Source organism: Pelecanus crispus, chromosome 1 (assembly GCF_030463565.1).
Source record: "Pelecanus crispus isolate bPelCri1 chromosome 1, bPelCri1.pri, whole genome shotgun sequence".
NCBI classification, from domain to species: Eukaryota; Metazoa; Chordata; class Aves; order Pelecaniformes; family Pelecanidae; genus Pelecanus; species Pelecanus crispus.
In genome coordinates this window covers 81,511,996-81,533,347 of record NC_134643.1, presented here as the reverse complement: position 1 = coordinate 81,533,347, position 21,352 = coordinate 81,511,996, and the positions used below count along the sequence as shown (strand labels likewise).

Here is a 21,352-nt window from a genome sequence, read left to right as displayed (position 1 = left end):
ACTGGGCGCCGCCAGGCGCGGCCTGCCGCTTCCAAAGCCAAAACGCCTTCCCCGCCTTGAACTCCAGGGGCCTTCGGGATCGGCCCGTCCCGCCACGGCGGTGCGGGCCGCTCGGCGCTGACAACCGGCAGCCGCCCGGCCCCGGCCCCGGCCCCGGCCCCGCCGGGAGGCGGCGGGCGGGGCCCCGCGCAGGCGCACAGCGCCCCCTGCCGCCAGCGCGGCCCTCGGCCGGCGGGCGCCCCGCGGCGCTGGCCCTTTAAGGAGGAGCGGCGCTGGGCCCTGACGCCGCAGCGTCAGCGCGGGAACGCAGGAAGCGGCCTGCTGGCCACCCCGCCGGTTGCCACGCGTGGCTGGGTGGGTGGGTGGGTGCCGCGCAGCTCGGGTGGGCAGAAATCGGGTGGCCCTGAATGAACCAGGCTGCGGCCTTCCCGCCCTCCCTCCCTCCCGAAAATAGGAAGAGCAGGGCTGAGGGCCAGGCCCTTTTGGCAACCAGGCCCCAGTGTGGGGGCAGCGCGGGAAACCCGAGCTCCCCGGGACCAGTTCCCGCTAATAGATAATTTCATTAGTAAGGGGTATGCGGCATGAATGAATCTTTAATCTCTTTTCAGCAGACAGCGTGTCTGGGATCTGAAAAAAGGTTTTTCTTTTCTCCTTACCAGCCGGGGGCCCTCTCTGGAAGACGGGTGGCGATAGCCCTCCTTAGGACGGCACCCAGGCTGCCTCACCTGTCGCTGCGGAGGCAGAGCACAGGGCTTCTCCGTCACAGAAGACAGCCGGTAGGCGAAGCCTTGCTGCAGAGGTGGGAGAGCGGTGGTCAAGCCCCTGCTTTGCTTGGAGTGGGAAAGGTTTCAAACCGGCGCTTCCCACCTCCAGAGTGCCTGAGCGTGAGTTACGCTGAGTGGAGGGACCCTCCCCTTCAAACTGCAGAAGCAACCGAGAGAAGAGTCTAGGTCAGGAGAGAGCCTGAGCCTCCTTAGAGTAGCCCGGTGACCAAGGTGACTGCTTAGCAGGAGACACTGATTCTGGATCCAGATCCAAAGCTTCATTCTGATTCTCCCCCCCACCCCACACACACACACACAAGGGTTTTAGTATAAAGTATCTTCTTTGTTTAATAGAATGTACTGGCCACAGATTGCTCTTCATGAGGAACTTTGGGAGTTGGAGCTACAGGATGCAGCTTGAAGGGGGACTGTGGAGAGGATTCCAGGGAAGTTCAGAGCTGTGCGAGGGCACTGCTTTTGGATGCACGCAAACAAGGAGCTTTAAGGAGCCTAGGGTTCTTAGGGGAAACCCTTATTTCCTGTGGTATGTGGGCATTTCCAGTATGAGGTTGCACCTGAACAAGGTGTTTTTGGCATCATGGCTTTGGATTTAGAGGACCATATAGCCATGAAAACAATCAGATACTCAGCTCCCCTTGAAAAATGAGGGGGAGGTAGGAAGTTTGCAAGATATATGAGAGACGGGGTACCACAGGTTCTTTTGCTGTCTGCTCTGAGAACCCCAGTGAGTATCTCCATATCTCAGTGATGCTAGAAATGGTCTCTTTGCTTAAGGAGAAAGGTTAATCATGTGGCTTTCCTTCTTAATCCAGGCTCAATTGCTGACCTGCTACTTGTCTCTAAGGCACTTGGGCTGGTAGGAGAGTCTTTATAAAGACTGCAAAATGCCGTCAAAATAAAGTCAGTTGTGCCTTGGGCATGTTGGACTAATAATCTCTTGAGCTGTCTTCCATCTCTAGGCATCTATGAGTCAAAGAATTGGATTTATGTACTAGTAATTAGTTATACCAGCACTTGCGGGTTTATGCATTGGTTAAGGTTTTTTTCAGTTAGGATTTTTCCCCTGCTGTAATATTACCAATATACCACCTTGGAGAGACCACTAGAAGTATACCTGTGCAAAGGTACCATATGCTGATTAATTTCCCTTAATTGGTATAGTTTAAAAGTTGTATTGATGTGAACCCATTTTTGTCAGCATAACTAATTCTACATGAAAATGTTTCACTACTTTAACTATACCTTAAAATGGTATGTTTTATATAAACAAAACTTAAGACCTTCATGCTGCAGGACCCCATGTCAAAAATGTTGTTTTCCTTGTGCCTTAATTTACCATATAAAAGGAGAAGTTTGCCAGCCGAAGTAGCGGTTATAATGAGAGCATACTTTACATTTTGCCTCACTTTATGTCTTGCCTCAAATAGAGTCAAGATGTACATCTACAAATGTGATAAGGTTGCATCAAGAACAGTGGAGGATCCGCTGAAAGTTTTACTCTGCACAGATGCAGCTTGCTTGGAGGTGTTCTGACTAAAGAAGAGTTTTATTTGATGATAATGGTAGGAAGAGATTTGGATTCCGCTGTTAGCCTGTCTTGGAATGGGAATTTGCTCCCCCGTCCTGTTGAGATGCTAAACTTTCTAGCTTGTACATTACCTTTGCACTGGCCTATTTGCTAAAGCAGTGCTTTTACTGTCACAAAAATCAGTAAACCAAAAAAGCTGTGAAGACCCCCAAAAATCCCAATAGATAAGCACAAACCTGAGATTTGGATTAGGGAAGAAATTCATTATCTATATGATTGCAGTGGTTTAGGATTTTTTGGTTTTTTGCTCTAGGCCAGGATAAAGCGAGAGAGGGTCAGTGAGTGTTTCGTTATGTTCCTTTTTTCAATGCCTGTTGAAAGCATTTTTCACCTTCTCTTTCTGCTTTCTTTTTTACTGGCCAGCTAATGCATGAACCATGCTGCCTCCTATGAAGTTTCCTTCTAACTACATACCATAATAATCTTCCACTAAGCCTTCTTCCCCACCTGCATAATATGATTTATTTGGTCATAACTTTCCTAACGGTGAGTAAAGTTACTATTAATAACCACACTTAGAGCTATGTATATGTGTAAAAAGGAAACATGCATTTAAATCTGTAAAAAACATCACAGCATTCTTAAGCCTTATCTACCTATCTATAGCCAGTACTTTTAAAAACTTAATGTAAACATTCAGCGTATAAAATTTCTGTCAAGACCTCATCAACTCTGCTGCTTAATTAGCTCCACTCTGCAGTCCACATTTTCCTCTTGGACCTCAGTCAAATCTTAGACCTATCTATGCTTGCTGAACAGATGGAGGTCTGAAGCCAAAGGAAAGTTACTTAAATATCTGTGACACATTGAGGATGCTGCTAATTCTTGCTGGATTTTGAGTTTCTTGGGCAAAAAGACAGAACTGCAAAGATTTTGCATGCCTGCCCTCCTAGCATATGACCTGGTAGGAGCAGCCCACTCTGGTTATAGTGAATTCTGGGATCCACACATCTCCATCCATGATGAAATTTGTCACGTGAAAAACCCGCCTTCCTCCTGTTTTACCTGTGATGAACAGAACAGTAAATTTGTCCAAAAGACCTGTAGGGGAAGAGCATAAACACGCATGCCCTGGAGAACAGGCTGCTCAGACTACAGAGCATGCACAAAAGAAATGGCCTGGCTGTCTGTGGTAAAATATGTCTCCAGCTGTCTAAGAACAAGTATCATTTCTCTGTGTCCTACAGACAATTATAGAAGTGGTTCTTGTATATGTGCCTTGATGCCTATTTGGTGAGAGTATCAGGTGTTGAAAGAAAAAAGCACGGTCTTAGTACCTGCATGTTTTTTAGGCAAAGTAATCCAAGTACTGGTTGGGAAGCAAAGTCTTTCTGAGAGGAGCAAACAGACTAACCTGAAAACATGCTAAAAAAATTCACAGTGTTTCTGCCTGGCTGAATTCACATAACATATTTCATATTGCCACATGGCTAGAAAACAGGAATTTACCATATGTGTAAGTCAGGAAGTTTTGAAGCCGCTAGCCCCTGACTGAAGGACTAATTTCCACTGTAAACTGTAATCAAAGGGGCAAAACTGAAATTACCTCCATGTGAAGGTGTGAAACAAGGCACCTATTTGTAAACTCGTGTGACAGAACTCCCAGCAAGTGCCCTGGAAAAGAAATCTTTTTAAGCGTTGAGTGACAGTGGACTTCTTTGATTTATAAGACATGCTGGAAATACCTCTCTTTTCGTGTTTTCTCGTGCTCGCTGTTCACAATAGCTGGGATAAAATTTGAGGAACGTGTCTTTCAGAGGAAACAGATACGCCTGTAAGAAGGTGTGTGGGGCTATGTGCATGAGAAAGTATATGTATAGGAGGTACGGTTCTTTATGCTCAGGCTTTCTTGAAGCTGACACTTCTTACCCCCTACCCCCCCACACCCCTGCAATAGTTTTTTGTTCTCCTTTCTTTTTGAAGGTTTTGCTTTACTTTGTTATGCAGTCCTCAACTTGAGCTCAGTCCTAACAAACCGAGAGCCTCAGTCACATTTTACTGGAAAGAATTCTGTTCCCCAAGTATATGAACGCTGAACATCTTGCTGGTCACAGGGGAAAGCGGGCACTGGCTGTCACAGCAAGCGCATTGTAACATGCAACCCCACGTGGGAGGGGGGCTGAGTGTTTCCTTACACTACCAACTTTGCTTTCTGTAGGGAGATAAATCACTGAAGCTATATTTATTTATTTCAGAATTATGTCAAGTTGCTGTGTCTTATTTCCCAAAACACTGTGTTAGCCTCTCCTCGTGTATTTCCATAAAATCTTGGTGTTCCTATTTTTAGACTCTGTTGGAAAGTGTTGCACTAAGTTTAGATTGTGCTTAACCAAGCTGATACTTTCAATAGTACACGTGTGGCCCTCTGTAACTTTTCTTAAAGGACAACATAAAAGGAATCATCATCACTTACATATTTATAGAGCCCTACTGTCTTATTCTTCCCCACTATGACTATTAATCTAACAAAGCTACAGTAGGGAGCTACAGTTTGGAAGGAAGACAAAATCAGTTCAGGGCAGGGGGTAACCTATTGCCATAGTATGCTTATTTGCTGTGGCTATACCAGAAGGGAGATTTAATGAAACCAGACCTCAGGTCTGGTTTCCCCGTTTTGGCAAGGAATAACTGTAATCCAGATCTGATGTTCACTTCAGTGTTTGGATCTCCTGTGTTACCTCCTCTCCACTACGTCCCTATAACTGTGCTGTGAGAATAGCGACAAGCTCGCTCTGCCTTCCTTCAACTTCTAGGCCATTTAACATATAGAAAGTTAGAATGGCATCATGGATGATGATATGATAAGCTTGGTACTCTGCTTAGGAAAGTCTGTTGGAAGAGAAGAAACAGGAATGAGGGGGATCAAGCAGAAAACCAGATATGACCATAGATTAGTTTTGGGGGGAAGGAAAGGAAGAACTAATGACACTGTTGTTCTCCTTCCTCTGTCAGGATTGTTCTGTTACACAGCAAAGAGATCTACCGTTCACTTTGCCTCTGCAACCAGACGTGGAAGTGGCCTCTACCATAAATGCTTGGGCAACTTGCTTTTATTTTATTCTATCTTTCAGTCTTACTGTGTGATCCACTTCGCTGGGCTTTTACAACTGAGTCATTCTGAACAGCTGAGGTGCTGAAATGAGAATTCCCGGCAGCTGGTAGCAGTGATACTGCCGGTCACCGGGGCTGTACAGTGTCGATGTGTCCGCTAGAGGACAGTGGTATATACCGGTTAATCAGTGCCTTGTTGCAGCATTCCTGTGTGAAGCTGTCAAATTCTCATCTAATTTGAGATTCTTTTTTATTAAATGCTGTCTAATTCAGAGCTGGCTGCCTGCCATATTCAAGTAAGGAGTACTTGGGCTAGATTTTTTTAAGTGTTGGTTTCTCAGCCTTGTTAAATCGTGCATCAATAGATGCCTTTTTGAGATTCATCTGCTGTTTGTAAAGCCTTTTTACCTAAGGAAGGAGTCTGATTTGCTTGTCTCCTCTCCTTCTGCTGACACACCCTGTTCAAACATTCCCTACAACTGTTCAGAAAACATGCTCGCTTTCATATCTGTGACCACCTAGGCTGTTCATCATACAGCCACAGGGAGTCCACACAAGTTGTTAAAAAGCAGGGCTTGGGGCCTGCTATATGACCCACACCTAGAGGGAAGGCCGTGTGCTGCGGTCATCTCCATTCCTTCAGAGCAGAGAGAGCACAGCAATACCAGCACAATCCCCTTGGCCTGAAGGGAGAAGTTGCTGCAACAAATCAAGGTTTAATTCAATCAAGTGATCTTTGGGAGAGGTAATAAGGGTGAAAGTTCCAAATGGCCACGCTTGGTGAAATTGTATTCCTAGGCTAATTTGTTACGCTGAGCCCAAGGTAAGTCACCTCAAAGGAAGAGCAGGGAGGCAGCCAACAGGTGACCTAAACATGCCTTCAGGGCAATAACGTGAAGGAACTGGAGGGAGAGAGTTGTTCAGCTGGGGATTAACTAGCAAGTTAAGAAGGTTCTGCTGTTTCATCTATTACCTGAGCAATTAGGCAACAGATCATTTTTCTGAAGGATGTGAATGCATTCCTGGTGCTGAAGTGTATTTTAATTTATATCACACTAAACACTGCAAAATAACTTGGAATTTACCAGGCTGTGAACTCAGTGGCTCCTACCCTTCTGTTAGAGAGCACTCCTTCCTGTAGAGAATCAAGCTGTGAATATTTTAATAGGTCGTCGTCATCAACAGTGGATACTGCAGGAAAATCTTGGCAGGAAAAAGAAATAAGGGTTTAACTGGAGAGGATTAAAGGTGTGTCAATGTTGGTTTTATCTGACACCCTTTCAAATCAAAGTCTACGTCTGTTTGTAGGCAGTTTGTTTCTTGTATAGTCTCTCTAGTTTATCAGTGACTTAGAAATACATGAGTCTCCTGTGGAGTATTAAGAGGGGCTTAACCTATGCATTGTAAAGACTTGTGCTAATGAGGTTTGAAGCAAAGAAAATCAGATTACTTATCTGTGCCACTACTTTGCCACTGACCCTGACAATTTAATGGTGATTTATTATTTCTGGCATGCCTTCCAGGCCTGTTAGCAGAGTGCTCTGAGCAGAACTGCCCTGAAGTTTTTAGGAGTCCCTAGAGAACTGCACTGAGAGCCATTTCCCCACATCCATATCATGTATCAGTCACAGCACAGAGAAACACTCTTACAGCACTGCTGTCTAACCTGCGCCTTTCTTTTACTGCAGTTATTTCCTTAGCATGGCATTCAAATCCATGTGCTTTACCTTTCTCTATGACATGTGGGCCAACCTCACGTCCTGCAGCATTCTGGGCTTGACTTGGCAGGTTTTTGCTGAGCGTGCTAGTTCAATGTTTGCTTCGTAATCAAGCATGTGTGGGTAGCCGTGTTCTTTTCAGAAAAGCTATGCATGTGCTTAAAGTAAGTATGTGTTTAAGTACCTTGTGGCTTCCAGCCAAAATGGCAAACGCTTGGGCAGAATTCAGTTCTAAACAAGCTGTTCTAGAAGACTTCTTCAGTACATACCAGCCAGCCAGATATTTGACATGTTACTGGGACATGGTGCTGCTTCAAAAATTTTCAAGGAAAAGATAAAAAGCCAGTGTTAGCACTGGTGATGATTTGAATCACTTGATGTTACAAATTTGCCTGTCATGATTATGAAGGAATTAGTGCCCTAGACTTTTTATCTCCTCAAGAGATCCTTCATCCTGTTGTTGGTATGCTAGAGAGAAATGAGTTCTCACTCATGCTTCATATGTCTGCTTGGAGGGGAGGCAGACACCTTGTCATAGTTGTCATATCAGGCATCTTGCTAAGATGGTGTATAGGGCCAAGCCAGTGAGCTTACTTTGTGATAAACCAATGTCTGTCTTGACTGTGGTTTTATCGCAGAATTGCTCTGTGCATTTGCTATCTGACATAAAGATACAGTTCTTTAATTGCAGACGAGCTTTTTGGAAGTACTAAAAGCTTTGTCAGAGAGTGTATCTATCTTAGGATTTGTCTGCTTGGTGGTTTAGACTAAAGGTGTGAAGCGCATGCATAAATGGAAAGTTTATTACATCTGCCATTAAATTTCTTTCTTCAGAAGGAAAATGGCTTTGTTATATAGCAAGCGTTACTTCTGAACGGGAGTGTTCACCCTGAAATCTGCATGTGTATTAACGTCACACCTTGAGTTAGTGACCTTAACTTTGCCAAGTGCTGCTGTGTAGACAAGCTCTCAGGATAAATGATGTTCCCGGTGAAATAAAACTTTGTACAGCTGATACCAGTGACTTGTAAGCTGGAAGTAAAATGGAAAACATCATAATTTCATCTGTGTCTTGCAGGCAGGATCATATGCTTTTCAACTGGCATAGCCAAAAATCTGTTTGTACATAGATACCATTCCTTCCCAGTGGTAGTCACTGAACAGATTCTGTTCTACATGCCAATGGTCTAATAAGAGAGCAGGTGTTTCTATATCTAACGTACTTCAGCTCTGAACCCAGGGCTGTTATTTTGACTTGGAATCAGGACACATTCATTCCAAAGTTTACGATCCTCACTGCCACAAATACTCTTTTTTTTGTTGTCGTTCTTAGTGTTTTGCTTTATTTTAAAGAAAAGTTCACCATGATGGTCTTCTGTATTTGATTCAAGTGAGTTTTGATACTCTGTGGGGTTAATTATTTCCCCTTTTTAAAAATATTTATTACAAAAAATTGCATACGCTGTTCAGGACTGAATCTCGTTCAGACAGGTGGGTGTCTTGGTACTGCTACTGACTACCTAAAGAAAAGGTAAATTTAAGTATGTTTGGGGGGCTTACTTGGTAAACCTAAAATGCAGGGTTCAAAAAGCAGACTTCTTAGTTGAGTTTGTGTATAGTTTGAAGAATCCCAGTTTTAATATACAGGGAAAAACAGGTGGCATGTACATGCCTTATATCTAACTGAAAAATCTGAAAGCACTTTAGTTAATTAAATTCTCTCAAGCATCCCTGTGAGGTAGGGAAAATACATGATATCCAAGGGTTACATCACTTTAGAAAAAATGTATTTGCCTAAGGTATTCATGAGTTAAACCAGTACCCAGTCCCATTTGTGTTACATTTGAAGAACTCCTTGTACTAGTGAAATGTCAGAAATGGCAGTGGGAAGGCTGGTGGTGAAAGAATGATGGGGTAAGGGAGATTATTCCCAAAATTAAGTTTTGGGATTTAACAGGCCTAGGGCTTTCTGAAGTGCGTGTCTGTTATGAAGCCTCCGTAACCTCTGAGTATCTTGGGGCTCCGTGTTCCTCTGGAACATAGATGACAAGTAGTTACAGCTCTGCTTCACCTTGCCCCTAATTCACCTTAACAGCATATGTCTCTAAGGATTCGGTTTCACCACATTGAGTGAACAGAAATAGCAGCTTACTGTCATTGAAAGAGGGAAATACAGGTCCCTCATCTCAGCCCTCCCTCTCTCCTGGCTGTGCAGTTTTGCCTCTTACCTTGTACTACTGGTAGCAGTTGTTGGATTCCTCTGCAAGCCAATTTAGTTCCCTGAAACAAGAGAAAAAAAGATGTTGGAAGAAAAAAAAAAAAAGGTAGTTCTTTTATTTGTTACCACGTTGGTAGCTAGTGTGATGCAGTAAGAGTGAAACCATAGACTGAGGTGTTTGATGTTGGATACCACCTGCCCGTTCTCTGTGTTTCAGGGTGTTTCAGACTACCTCTGGTCCTAGCCGGTAGACTGAATGGCCATTAGTTGGGTATTCAGGTTGGAGTGTATTAGGTGTGCTTCTGGAGCATGTCTTTCACTTTTGTTTAATCTGAAACTGTCCGGTTTGTGGGCTTTAAGACTGCTCCACAGTGCAAACCAAGTGTGGTAAGCGGGGACAGTCAGGCAACTTGTTCCCAAAGAAAACCCCTGAGCTGAACTAAAACATAAATAGAGACATGGCCTTAGTGAACTGAATCAGCTCCGCAGGAGAAGGGTATGGCTGCAAAGCTAGAAGAGTGGGAATGACCTGCTGTCCTTTGGCAGGCTGTATGTCTGCTGAGCTGTGAGCACACACAACCTAACTGCTGAGATATTGCCCAAATCAGAGTTCCTAGTGTTCACCTTCCTAAAAGCTTGATGCAGCTCTGCTTCGCTTAAAGCTGACAGGTTTGCAGCAGAAAACTGCATGCCGTGAAAAGCGTGAGGGCATTTAGCTAAATTCACTGCAAGGTGAATGTGTCTGTTCAAGAAAGTGGTGCAGGTGAGCGAAGATATCCAGTTTGCAAACAAGTGATCACATTTCATTCATGGATTGGTGCAATTTTGGGCATGCACATAGTTAGCTGTGTTTGATCTGATCATGCATACCTACCAAAATCAGTCCTAAAAGCATACTTGCCACACCATGCTTTTTGAAAAACGCAGGGTGTGACTCTCAACTACAGTGGTACCAGTGAAGGATAAGCTCCCAAATGTATATCAACGGCCAAGATTTTACAAGTCATCTTGTAAACACCAAAGCTGATGAAGCATGGCTTCCTACATTTTATATCTTGTGACTGATAGCTACACCTTTGTAGTGGGTGTCTGAAATCTTTCAGACAGATGGACAATAGCTTTCCCATGTGCAGATTCTCTGATTTATAGACATACACGGGTATCCTCCATGAGGGTAAAGCAGAGTCTCCCTCTTCTACCTATTTTCATAAAACTTAGAGGACCTAAACTTTTTTGAAGGTACCACCTCCTCTGTCCTCTGTGGCTTGAATGGGCCAACACTCTATCTAGGCACAGGGTGATTTTATCAGCCTCATTTCCATAGGAAGCCAGATAAGAACAGGGAGCCAGGGTTAAGCTCCCAAAACTCTATTTGAAGGTGAACCAGAAGCAAAGAAAAAGACATAGCAAATCATTGCAACACCTACCTTTCTGGTACCTGCCTCCTGAGTGGGGTCCCAAACCCTTTCACGGCTCCATTTGCCGTTTGTAGGAGGAGACAGGCATTACAGAACTGGATTGGGATTCTGCACAGCAGACAGGGAGTTGTTTCCTGGGAAGTGCTTAGGGAGCGTAGGCCTTGGTTGAGCAAAGGGTTTTCCAACCACAGCCATATACTTTGTTACCTGAATTCTTTTATGGATCAAGTTCTAAATTAATAGGCGAACTTTTATAGTTAGGCCTCTAGGCTGCAATTTCTAAACCTATCTAAGGAATTTTGAAATTTAACTGGGGCGTGGGAAACCAACTTGATTTGGGAGAAAAGATTTACTAATCAAGGTTTGCAATAGTCAGTTTTCCATTGGATTTTAATTTGCGTGGCCAGATGTCCCACATCAGTTTAATCTTCTTGCAGGCATGTTCCCAGTACTGCATTTTGGAGATAAAAGTTTTTTGTGTTTCTTGTAGGTAGCTTAAAGATGGATGCTCCCAAAGAAGCTCGGCCTAAAGGAGAGTTCAAATGTCAGCTATGTGGCTTAACAGCTCCATATACGTACTATGGGCAGAAGCCACCAAACACACGCTCTATGGTGTAAGTACAGTCTTTCATATTACAGACTTCATTTATGTTATGAGCGTTAGAAGCCTTGTACTGTGGAACGATGCGTACTGCATGAACCCAATAACATGCCATATTGCCCCTGAATATGAGGCTTGGTGCTTAAAGTGACATTCTTTTTCCAAAGGGAAGAAATGTTAAAAATTGTCAGCATTGATAGCAAAGACAAAAATCAACTTTCCCCATCCTGCCTCAATACCATGCAAAGATTTGTATTTAACCTATTTCCTAACCCCACTGGCCACCCTACTATTTACTTTTTCCTAATTTTTTTACTAGAATACTGTTGACTGTCAGCCTAGCATTTCTGGAAACAGCCCTTTCCTCACAGCTGTGTCAGCTGGGCAACACGTAAACACAGCATGAATTAAATGCATATGGTAAAAACATTTTTCACAAGCTATTTGACATGATGTGGAATTTTGAACAGCAATGCTTTTTTGCATGAATTAGACAATTCTTTGGCAGATTGTATGACATTAAAGTGTGTGGAAATGTAGTACATATTTACGTTTTAGGAGACTGAAGCCTTTTCCATCTCTGCCAATAGGGATAGTTTGACCAGAAACTGTGCAGTTACTACTTTGTCTGCAGTCATGAAACATCCGGTAAAACAAAGCACTTAGCTTTAAATGTACGAGTAGCTCTGTTGAGGCTGTCCCGGTCAATGAACCCATCAGGCAGGCATGGTCAAGAACTCACTGGAAATGGGAGTCAGACATGCACTCAGCATTTTGCCTCACTAAGACCGCTCAGTTTCTTATATAATGGAAACAGCTGTTGATCACCACCTACTTGGGCTGAGATCAGATCCGTTTTCCTTGGGCAGCTATATTTTTATCATTCCAAATCCCATGGTGCTACTGGTTTTCCCTCTCCTACTCAGCAGAGCAATGGCCCACCTTTGATCAGGTCCGTTCGTAAAGAGTCTGAATCAAAGCTGAACATGAATCTTAACTTTAGGTTATCCAAGTTCAGTGTTAACATCTCAGCTTTATTTGGATTGCTGAGATTCAAAAAGCAAAAAAATAATGCTGAAGCATAACAATTCTGTACATGCATATAAGAAATCACTTTATACACTATCTTTATTGGTTTACTTTCTGGTTTACTCACATGTCCTAAATGCAATGCTGCAGGAAACACATGCCTGGCATGAAGGCTTGTACAATGGCCAGGTCTCTACACTGATGATGACTACATTAAGCTGTGAATCTTGCAAGGGGAGCTTTGCAGAGGTAATCCAGTCTTTGTACACTAGGATTCTCGTTGACAAGGTGATCTGCCATGTTAAGATGCCTGATCTTTCCTTACAGTGGAAAGCTTGAGCTATACCATTTTTTTGTTTGAGTAGAGGGAAAAGGAAAAAGGAATACATTCACAGATGCACACATACCTCTGTGTGTGTGTATGTACACAGACAAGCAGAAGGCAGTATAAGTTAACAGAATACCTTTTAAATATATGTTGTACTCCATATTGCTACAGAATCCAAGTTTGTTTTAAGTCCAAGAATAAGCTAGCCTTGCAGGGTGCCCTGTGCAGACAGACACCCAACTGACTTCTGTCATATTTTGCCTGGAGCTCCCAGGAAGAATAACGCCTTAGTCTTTCCCAAGCAGGTTGTCAAATTATTAATAAAAGCACTCCCTTAATACCCTGAAGCAAACAGTACCACCTCTGACATAAAGTAAGCATATTTGAGGTCACTGTAATGTTCTGTGCTAGTAGCTCTTGCTTGCAAGAAGTGGGAGCCTTAGCTTTGCAGCAGTGACATAACTAAGAGCAGTAAATACTTTTTATTTTATACTCACATGCACACAGCTTTGGAAGAGAACTTCTAATTAAAAGCTGTGCAATTGAAATGATAACTTGACAGGGTACTGAAGTTGGCTATGTGAAGGAGTGCCTGTCATAAAAATGAAAGATAAAAAAATACTTTAAGGTAGAGCACTGAGAAAAAGCTAGTAAGACGACGTTGAGATGATCACCAATTGCCCAAATTTCAGAAGACACAGAAAGTACAGTATAGGACTGAAGGCAGCCACAATGTTGGTTTTGAAGAGGGAGGGAGCTGCATAGCTGCTACATTGCCTCATGTACAACACCAGGCCAAGCAAATCAAGTAGAAAGGGCTGATACCTTTTCAGCCTCCACATTTTCCCCATTTCAACTCTCCCATACTGGGAAGTCTACCCTTAAAAGCCTGAAATTATTCTCTTACAGGCTTTTGGAAGAAAGCTATGTCATGAAGGATCCTTTCACCCCTGACAAGGCCAAATTCCTCATCCTTGGGTCTCATTGCAGTTTGTGTAGCAGATCAGTGTGCGTCAGTACAGTAAGTAACAAGCAAAATAAGCTTCTTCAATCATTTCTTTTTGTTCCAGTCCTGGTGACCTGTTAGCGAAAGACCAAACAGCAAAAACCCAAACTGCCTGTTTTTAAGGCAAGCTAATTGTATATTCTTGTTGATTCCCCCAGCTAAAGCTCTTTGCATTAAAGGAAAATGATCAGCAACTTTTAAGTGTTCTATTTACAGATGAGCACAGTCCAGCCTCACAAACACAATGAGTGCTCTTTTCTCAGCACAAGAAATTGCAAGGGAGAATCACTTCAAGACCTTTAAGGTTCAGTAGATCATACTATACCAACAGTAGATTTATTTTCCGTAAAGGGAATATAAACGTCCATGGATTCTTAGGTTTGCTTCCACAGCACAGGGCTGCCATCATATTTGCAAAAGCTAATGTAAAAAGTGAGCAGGGAGGAGAGTTGTGCAATGCCATGATAGCTCTCTGAAGAAGAATGAATTTGAATAGCAGCTGGTAGGCAACCTTAAAACTATGAAATCTGAGTGCAGAAAGGTGGTGTAAAATTACAGTTGTCTTGATTCCTTCTCAGTGCAGAACTGGCCCCTTTGTTTGCTATAAGTTCAAAGCAAAAATGAAGACAAGTTATTACACAATTATCAGTGTCTGGAGGCTGTACTGTGCTTCTCTGAGGCAGTACAATGAATTGAGAAAACTTAGGTTCCACTTCTTTCCCTCAGCAAGCCAGTTCTGTGGTTGAAAGAGACTCGGGACTCATGGAGTAGTCAGGGCTCATGCATGACTCAACCCATGAGGAGACGTCACCTGATTGTTTACAGGGACAATGGCATTTATTTGTTATACCAGGCACCATGGTACATATTTGTTATACCATGCCCTAGCAGTAGCCAGATCCTGGCCTTCTCTTTCAACGTGGTTATTTGCTATCCTAGAGTAACGTGCTTAAATCTAGAGTGCAGCTAATAGCATGAGCTATTAGCAAGAGCACACCTTGGTCTTAAGTGTCAGCTTTAGCAGTTTTCAAATTCAACCTTTTCAGGCCATTCTGTAATCAGTGGTTAGGGGCCAGCCCCAGTGACCTGATCCTTACTGCAAGTAGCTAGTACTGGGAGTCTTAAAACAAACAGACCTGCTAAAGGCTTTGTGAAGATGTAGACTTCTTTTTCGTATTTGATGGCCAGTTACAGTTCTGGTGGGACAAAGTAACACCTCTGGCCGCCTCAGAGCCTGAGGTGAGATAACCTGGGCAACTGAGACAGCTCATATGCCAATGCCAGACAGTTTCTGTGTGGGGACTTGAGGAAATTCTCATGAGCAAAATGAAGGGTCAAATTATACTGACAAAACTTAGAGGGTTGGACAGACACAACCAAAAGGAAATTGGCACGCTTGGACAAGTTTAGCTGCTATTCTGTCTTGCATGGAGTTATCACCAAGGGTGGATTTGGTCCACTGTCCTAAGAGGAGCGTGCAATAGCACCTTTCTCCTGATTAGGTTTGTTTCCTATTTCTGAAGTCTCATCTGTCATTTAAATGAACGAAAATCACCAAAAAGTCAGACTAGAGATTGCAACTGAGATTTTTCCCCCCCACCCCCCTCGCCCTTTCTGCTGGAACTACCTGAGGACTCCATGGGAGTCAGATGAAGTGCCGGTGCTCTCTGGTTACGTCTTGATAGCTGGGCTCAAGCTTCCAGAGCCAAATAGCTCAAGTCAGTTATGTGGAGGCAAGGCTCACAAGTGAGCAACATCTTCCTGGTGGCAGTGTCCCTGTCTTGGCTGGTAGTTGACTCACTCTCATGCACACCCAGAGGCAGAGGCAAGTGTAGCTAGTGAGATAGTTTGGGCTTATGAGCTTGATTCCTGCCCTGGCATGTCAGGTTTAGCCCTCCTTTTTAACAGCAGAGGATTAGCAACTCAGCCACATTTTGGGCAAACTTGAGCACATTTAGCTGTTTTCATTCCCAAATGAAGTGTCTTGAATTTATGAAGGATTCAACAGATATTTCCAAGTCCGGTAGTTAAATCTGTGAGAATACAGCATTTCAGCCTCTCAGTGTCTTTCCACACAGCGTGCATTTCTGAATGAAGGTGAGGCTTTTTCTTTTAAAAAAATTATTGTATCGGTTAATCTAGGGCATGGCAATGTATAGATGATATTAGTAGTGAACTAATAGAAGCCTCTTCTAATCTTTTTAACATTCCTGCCTATTTTGCCTATTGTGGAAATATGTCAATCATTTACTTCTTGTTATCTGAGTCTTCAAGATTCCCCTGATGGTATCACTCAAAGCAAAACCTTGATTGTAAATAATTGAGAATAAATTTCTTACCAAACTGGCCAGGCCAGATAGTGAATCACACATATGACTATAGTTTCAAAATGTATTTAGCAATACTGCTTAGGTAACATTGAGAGAGATCTGCAGAAATAATAATTAGTGCTTTAAACACCCACACTGCAAAGTAGGTAAACGCATACTATTCCTTTTTCATGTACAGAAAATTAAAAGTCAAGAGAAGTAAAAACTTATCCAAGGCAGTAGAGAGAGCCAATGTTAGGATAATATCTCTGTGGATTGGTTTTTGGTTCCTGCCTGTGCTTGACCCAGGCAGATCAACTCAGCCCTGCACTGAGTGTTTCCATATTGTTAAAAGAATTGAAGCTGAAGAAAGTCATGCTTTCTTGGGCCTATTTGGCAAAGAAGCTGGACCAATTTGGTGGAAAGTTTTCAGTGACAGATTGCTTTTGTTTTTATGTTAATTCAAAATAGTACTAACCTGTGGCAAATTTAAGACTTTTATGACCTTAGATTTGGCAAAGGGATTGGATTTAATTTGCTAGCTTTTGTATCTAAGGAGGCTTAGATACAGATCAGATTTTAGGCTTTTCATGAGACAACCCATGCCAGCTGAAGTGTCTTTCCTTACAGTTGCTGTGCCAATGAAAGTCAAGATTTAGCAATTGTTCTGTATAAAGCTCATGAACTCAATTCGTCAAATATTCTCTTAAGTCTCACTCAGTTAACATACTGCACTCAGCTTGCAGCGTACATCACCCTACTGAACCAATCTTTAGCACAGTGTATTGGTAAGTGCCATTATTTCTGGTCCAACCGGAAATAATTCTGATGATTATCTGCAATGTCTTAAAACATGTCAAAACCCCACAAAAAGGAAAGTAATAAAAATGCTTTTAAAAGTCCTTAGGAAGGCTGAGTGCCCTTCTTCCTGTTTCCTTTTCAGAAAAGGGGAGAGGAAATTACATAATCTGACCATATTAGTCATTTAAAACAGTGATTTGTTTTTTTATTGCAACACTTACTAAACATAGGAAAAGAGGTGGCTTTTGGAGAAGAAAGGAGGAAAGGGAGCAAGTTTCATCCCTTATTGCTCACCTCAGCAGAAGGTGACTAAACACTGACCTTGGACATGATTGTAGGTATTAAGTGATAAACATAATACTACAGCTACTTTGCACTCAACTTCCAGTCATGGGGGGTCAATCCTGGACACAGTTAGGCAGAACCTTTCCTTTACATACAGTTTCCTTTACAAGTGTGGTGAAGATACTATCCTTGTATGTATTACTTTCAGACATGATCCATGTCAAAACAGAAATAAATTCTGGCAGTGCGCTTTGGCAGCTCAGTTTTGCCTGAGTTGGACTATTAAGTCTGTAATTGAAATTGCCCCTCCCCGCCCCCGCCTTGGTCATGAAAGGGGTGAAACTTATTAAAGAATTATCCAATTAAACACAGAACCCTATCAGGTCAAAGAAGGGCTTGACTCTACATAGTAAGTAAGTGTAATTCGTAGGGATTTAAAACAACAGCTAGGCTTGAATAATCCCAGGACTGAGAGATGAGGAGGACTAAGGGTACATGGAGCCAGCATCCAGATATGCAATGGTTCATATTCGTTATTTGCATAAGTCCCATTGGCCAAAATCAGCAGAAGCTGGCTACTCATTTCAGCTAAAAGAATGCAAGTTGAGCATCTGTGTATCTTTGAGGAGCTGTGCCTTAACATCAGAGTTCCTCATCCACAGAATGGGGGAAGAGCCTCTCCCTTTCTTTGCCATTGCCCAGTAGTGCAGTGTCCACCGCTGTGGAGCCATGAACTTAACCTGGAGGCTGGGGGAGCCGTGTGCCATTTTGCAATACAAACAAGAATAGCAGGACCAACTTAAACTCTAATCTTCCCTTTTTAATTGGCAGCTTAAAGTATTAAGGATACCAAGAGACAAAAAACAATAGGCTCTGGAGGTTGTGCAACTGAAATCCAGTTTCAGGGCTTTTCAGGGACCAAGACCTCACACTAGCTCTATGAAGGCGCCTGGCAGTCAGTGCAGAAAAGGACAATAGATGAAGAGTTGTTCTTCAGGCTTGAAAGTCGCATAGACGCAGGCTGATTGCGATTTTGGTATAATCATCTGCTGAATCTACTGCTGAAGTCCAGATAGTGACATGGGAAACAAAAGCAAGAACAGAAACACAGAAATATCCAAGCCAAGCCCCCAGAGAAAGGCCAGCTGCAAATGACCACGGCAAGAGGAAAACTTTGCTATTTAGGTAAAACACATGGAATCCATTACTCCCCAAAAGATGTCCTGATCCATCTAAACTGATGTCTTTATGCATGCTTAAATCCCCAAGAATAATCCATCAGCAACACCAGCTCCGCTTAGCCATTAAATCCTGTTTGGAATTTAGTGATCAGCACGCCAGGAGACCCGTGGACTTCAGTCTTAACGCAGGGCAAAGGAATAATATATTAATAAGCTTCTCTTCCAGTTGTCCAAACTCTGTACTGCAAATAGATTAAAGTATTCCATCAATTTTGCTTCTTCCTATTTAATAACTAACATCTGGTTAGAGCTAACTGGTTGCAAAATAAATATTGGGTCTGTAACACTTGCTCACCAAACCAACTGTGAACGAAACATGTCAGATCATAGTGTCATTCCATTTCAAGGGCAGCGAAATTACCTTCTTTGTGCACAACAGCTTTTATATTTTGCCATCAAGAATTCCGAGACATCAGCTCAAGCTTTAGTACCTTGTATGTTTTTAGTTTTTAATCAGCGAGTACATTTATTCAGGATACAGGTGGGTAATGGATGAAATCTCAGTTGAATTGTCTCAGCTGAATTAAATTCATTTAGCTGTTCTGGTTATTGGACACCTCTATGGTATCAATATAATATTTATCCTTTTCAGTATTCTCCTAGGGCAATACAAGCACACAGATTAATAGAAAGAAGAGCAGGTTTTTGGGGAGTTATGGAAAAAGATGCAGCTAAAGTCTGTGAGAGCCTACAGCCCCTGGCCTACATTCTTTGTATTTGTGTTGGCCTTTAGGCCATTTTTGTGAAGATTGGCAAGGAAGAGCATTCTGAGACTTCACGTCTTACATACCAGTGCAGGAACTTGGAAGATCCTCCCAGAAGGGAGAAATCTTCATAAGCTAAGATTTAGCTGTAGAGGAAAACTTTGCTATTTAGGTAAAACCCATGGAATCCATTACTCCCAGAAAAGATGTCTTGATCCATCCATACTGATGCCTTTATTCATGTTTAACTCTCCAAGAATAATCCATCAGCAACACCAGCTCCAGCTTAGCCATTAAATCCTGTTTGGAATTTAGTGATCACACCAGGAAAACCATGAATGGTGCTTAAAGGACAAGCCAGTTGTAAGGAAATGTGTTACCATTCTCTGTAGCAGTGAGCTGATGAAGGTCACTTCCTAAAAAGCAGCAACGTGATAGTTGACGTGGTTAGCGATTGTTACAGACCAGGTTTTTATTTTTCACCCAGTTAGCTCTAACCAGATGTTAGAGTTACTGAATAGGAAGGAGCAAAAGTGCTGGAATATTTCAACCTAAAAGAATAATTTAATGTAGAAGCATTCTAAATATGAATGTGGTTTAATGAGACGAACTTAAGCAGTTCTGTTTTGTGTATCCCGCTAATAATGTTATTTTCTTTACAGGAATGTAGTCTGTTCTACTCCAAAAGGTTCTGCCTTCCCTGCGTGAATGAAAACCTAAAGGCCTTTCCTTTGGAAATACAAGAAGATATGGATAAAAGGAAGCCCCAACAAAAATCCTTCCCCTGTAAAAAAATGGATGCAAGAACATAAATACTGAAGGACCAAGAGAGACAGTTCTTTGGCTGGGGTTTCTCCTCTCTCCTTTTGGAGACTATCATGTTGCTCCTTTTAAAGAAGTGACCTTCATCGGCTCACTACTACGGAACACAGTAACACATTTCCTTACAATTGGCTTGGCTTCAAACATCATCATGCAGCGATTGCAGTGCCAGCAGTATGGCCTTAAGGTGTTGAAGAGCCAGAAAGAAAGGCAGACGAGCCTGTTGTCACCACGTAAAACGCGTGTAGTAAAAAACTAAACAGTGTATAGCATAGGAACCATGCCCAAATTTTCACATTTGTTATTTTAATGTTTTGTGTTGTTCTTGACACTCCTACAGTGTTATGAAAATCCGAGACAGATTTATCTGGCTTAATTCAGTATACATCCATGAAAGTCAGTATACACCAACTGTTAACCTGACAGCGCTGTCCTGATAAGATTACAGTAGGCAAGGAATTCAAAGCTTTATTTTTAAGTCTAAAATAAAACTGTTATGAGAAAATGTCACAGATACCCCCAGAAATATCTAGATTCTTCAAGATTATAATCTCAATACTATCACAGCATTAAGACTTCTGAAGGTAGGTGCTCTTATAATAAAAGAGACTTACAAGTCACTTACACTTGCAGTCACTTTCCACTCAATCTTCCAGTCCATGTCAATATAAAACAGAAGACCCTTAATACATCTAGTTTATGCTTTACAAGTAAAATGCCTGCCTTTTCACTTTCACATCAGTTAATCTGGAAATAGAAAAGTTTAGTTAATAAGCTCAATTCTTCCTGAACTAGGTAATTAAACTGCAGCTAGAATAGTGATTTCAGAAAAATAGTTTCAGTCAAAAAAGGGTAAAAAAAATCGTTAGGGAAACAGCAGTTTGTTTAGCTCAAAAATTAGCATCACAGTCATCAGTGTTGACTTTGTCTTAATTACAAGGAAGATTTAGGTGGCATTTATATAAAACCACTTAGTCACACACCTTAAGGGTATGTCTAGAATGCTCCCTGATCACCAAATCACGTTATTTGCTCAAGGTTTTGTTGGTCATTGGTTCAGACCGTGTTAATGCCTTGGTTAACATCTCCTCTTTTCTCAACTCTTCCATCCATATCATTTGTCATATGTCAACATCTAAACTAGATCATTTTAGTAGAATGAACCATGTGTCTGTTAAAAGAAATCAGTATTATTTTAATGAGTTATTTTTAGTTCTTAGGACATTTGAGTGTCCTAAAAATCTTTCTTTTTTTTTTTTTCCTCTGAACCTAGTATATTAGTGTCCTCTGTTGAGGACTGGAATTTCTTGCAGTTACTAGAGGAGCAATAATGGACTTATTAGTACCCTTTTCAAGCTCTAGGTGCTTTAAGACATAAAATACGTACACATCTTTAATTTTGGAAAAAAAGATACATGTTAGAAGTCAACATTTCAGATTCCTTTTTG

The 21,352-nt window shown here is 42.1% G+C and overlaps 1 protein-coding gene across 1 annotated transcript; it reads left to right on the top strand.

Annotated features, from left to right (window-relative positions):
- The first annotated feature begins 11,279 nt into the window (after positions 1 to 11,279).
- Positions 11,280 to 19,894, top strand: CDPF1 (cysteine rich DPF motif domain containing 1). The gene is made up of 3 exons (XM_009484691.1): positions 11,280 to 11,392; positions 13,646 to 13,757; positions 19,745 to 19,894. The coding sequence occupies exons 1-3, from the start codon at positions 11,280 to 11,282 to the stop codon at positions 19,892 to 19,894; spliced, it is 375 nt and encodes a 124-aa protein (XP_009482966.1).
- The last annotated feature ends 1,458 nt before the right edge of the window (positions 19,895 to 21,352 follow it).

What these genes read in the sequence shown, in the direction of transcription:
- CDPF1 (XM_009484691.1), top strand. Translation starts at nt 11,280, where the DNA reads ATGGATGCTCCCAAAGAAGCTCGGCCTAAAGGAGAGTTCAAATGTCAG. An exon ending in CCAAACACACGCTCTATGGT is followed by an intron (nt 11,393 to 13,645) that starts GTAAGTACAGTC and finishes ATTCTCTTACAG; the next exon opens with GCTTTTGGAAGAAAGCTATG. An exon ending in GATCAGTGTGCGTCAGTACA is followed by an intron (nt 13,758 to 19,744) that starts GTAAGTAACAAG and finishes TTTTCTTTACAG; the next exon opens with GAATGTAGTCTGTTCTACTC.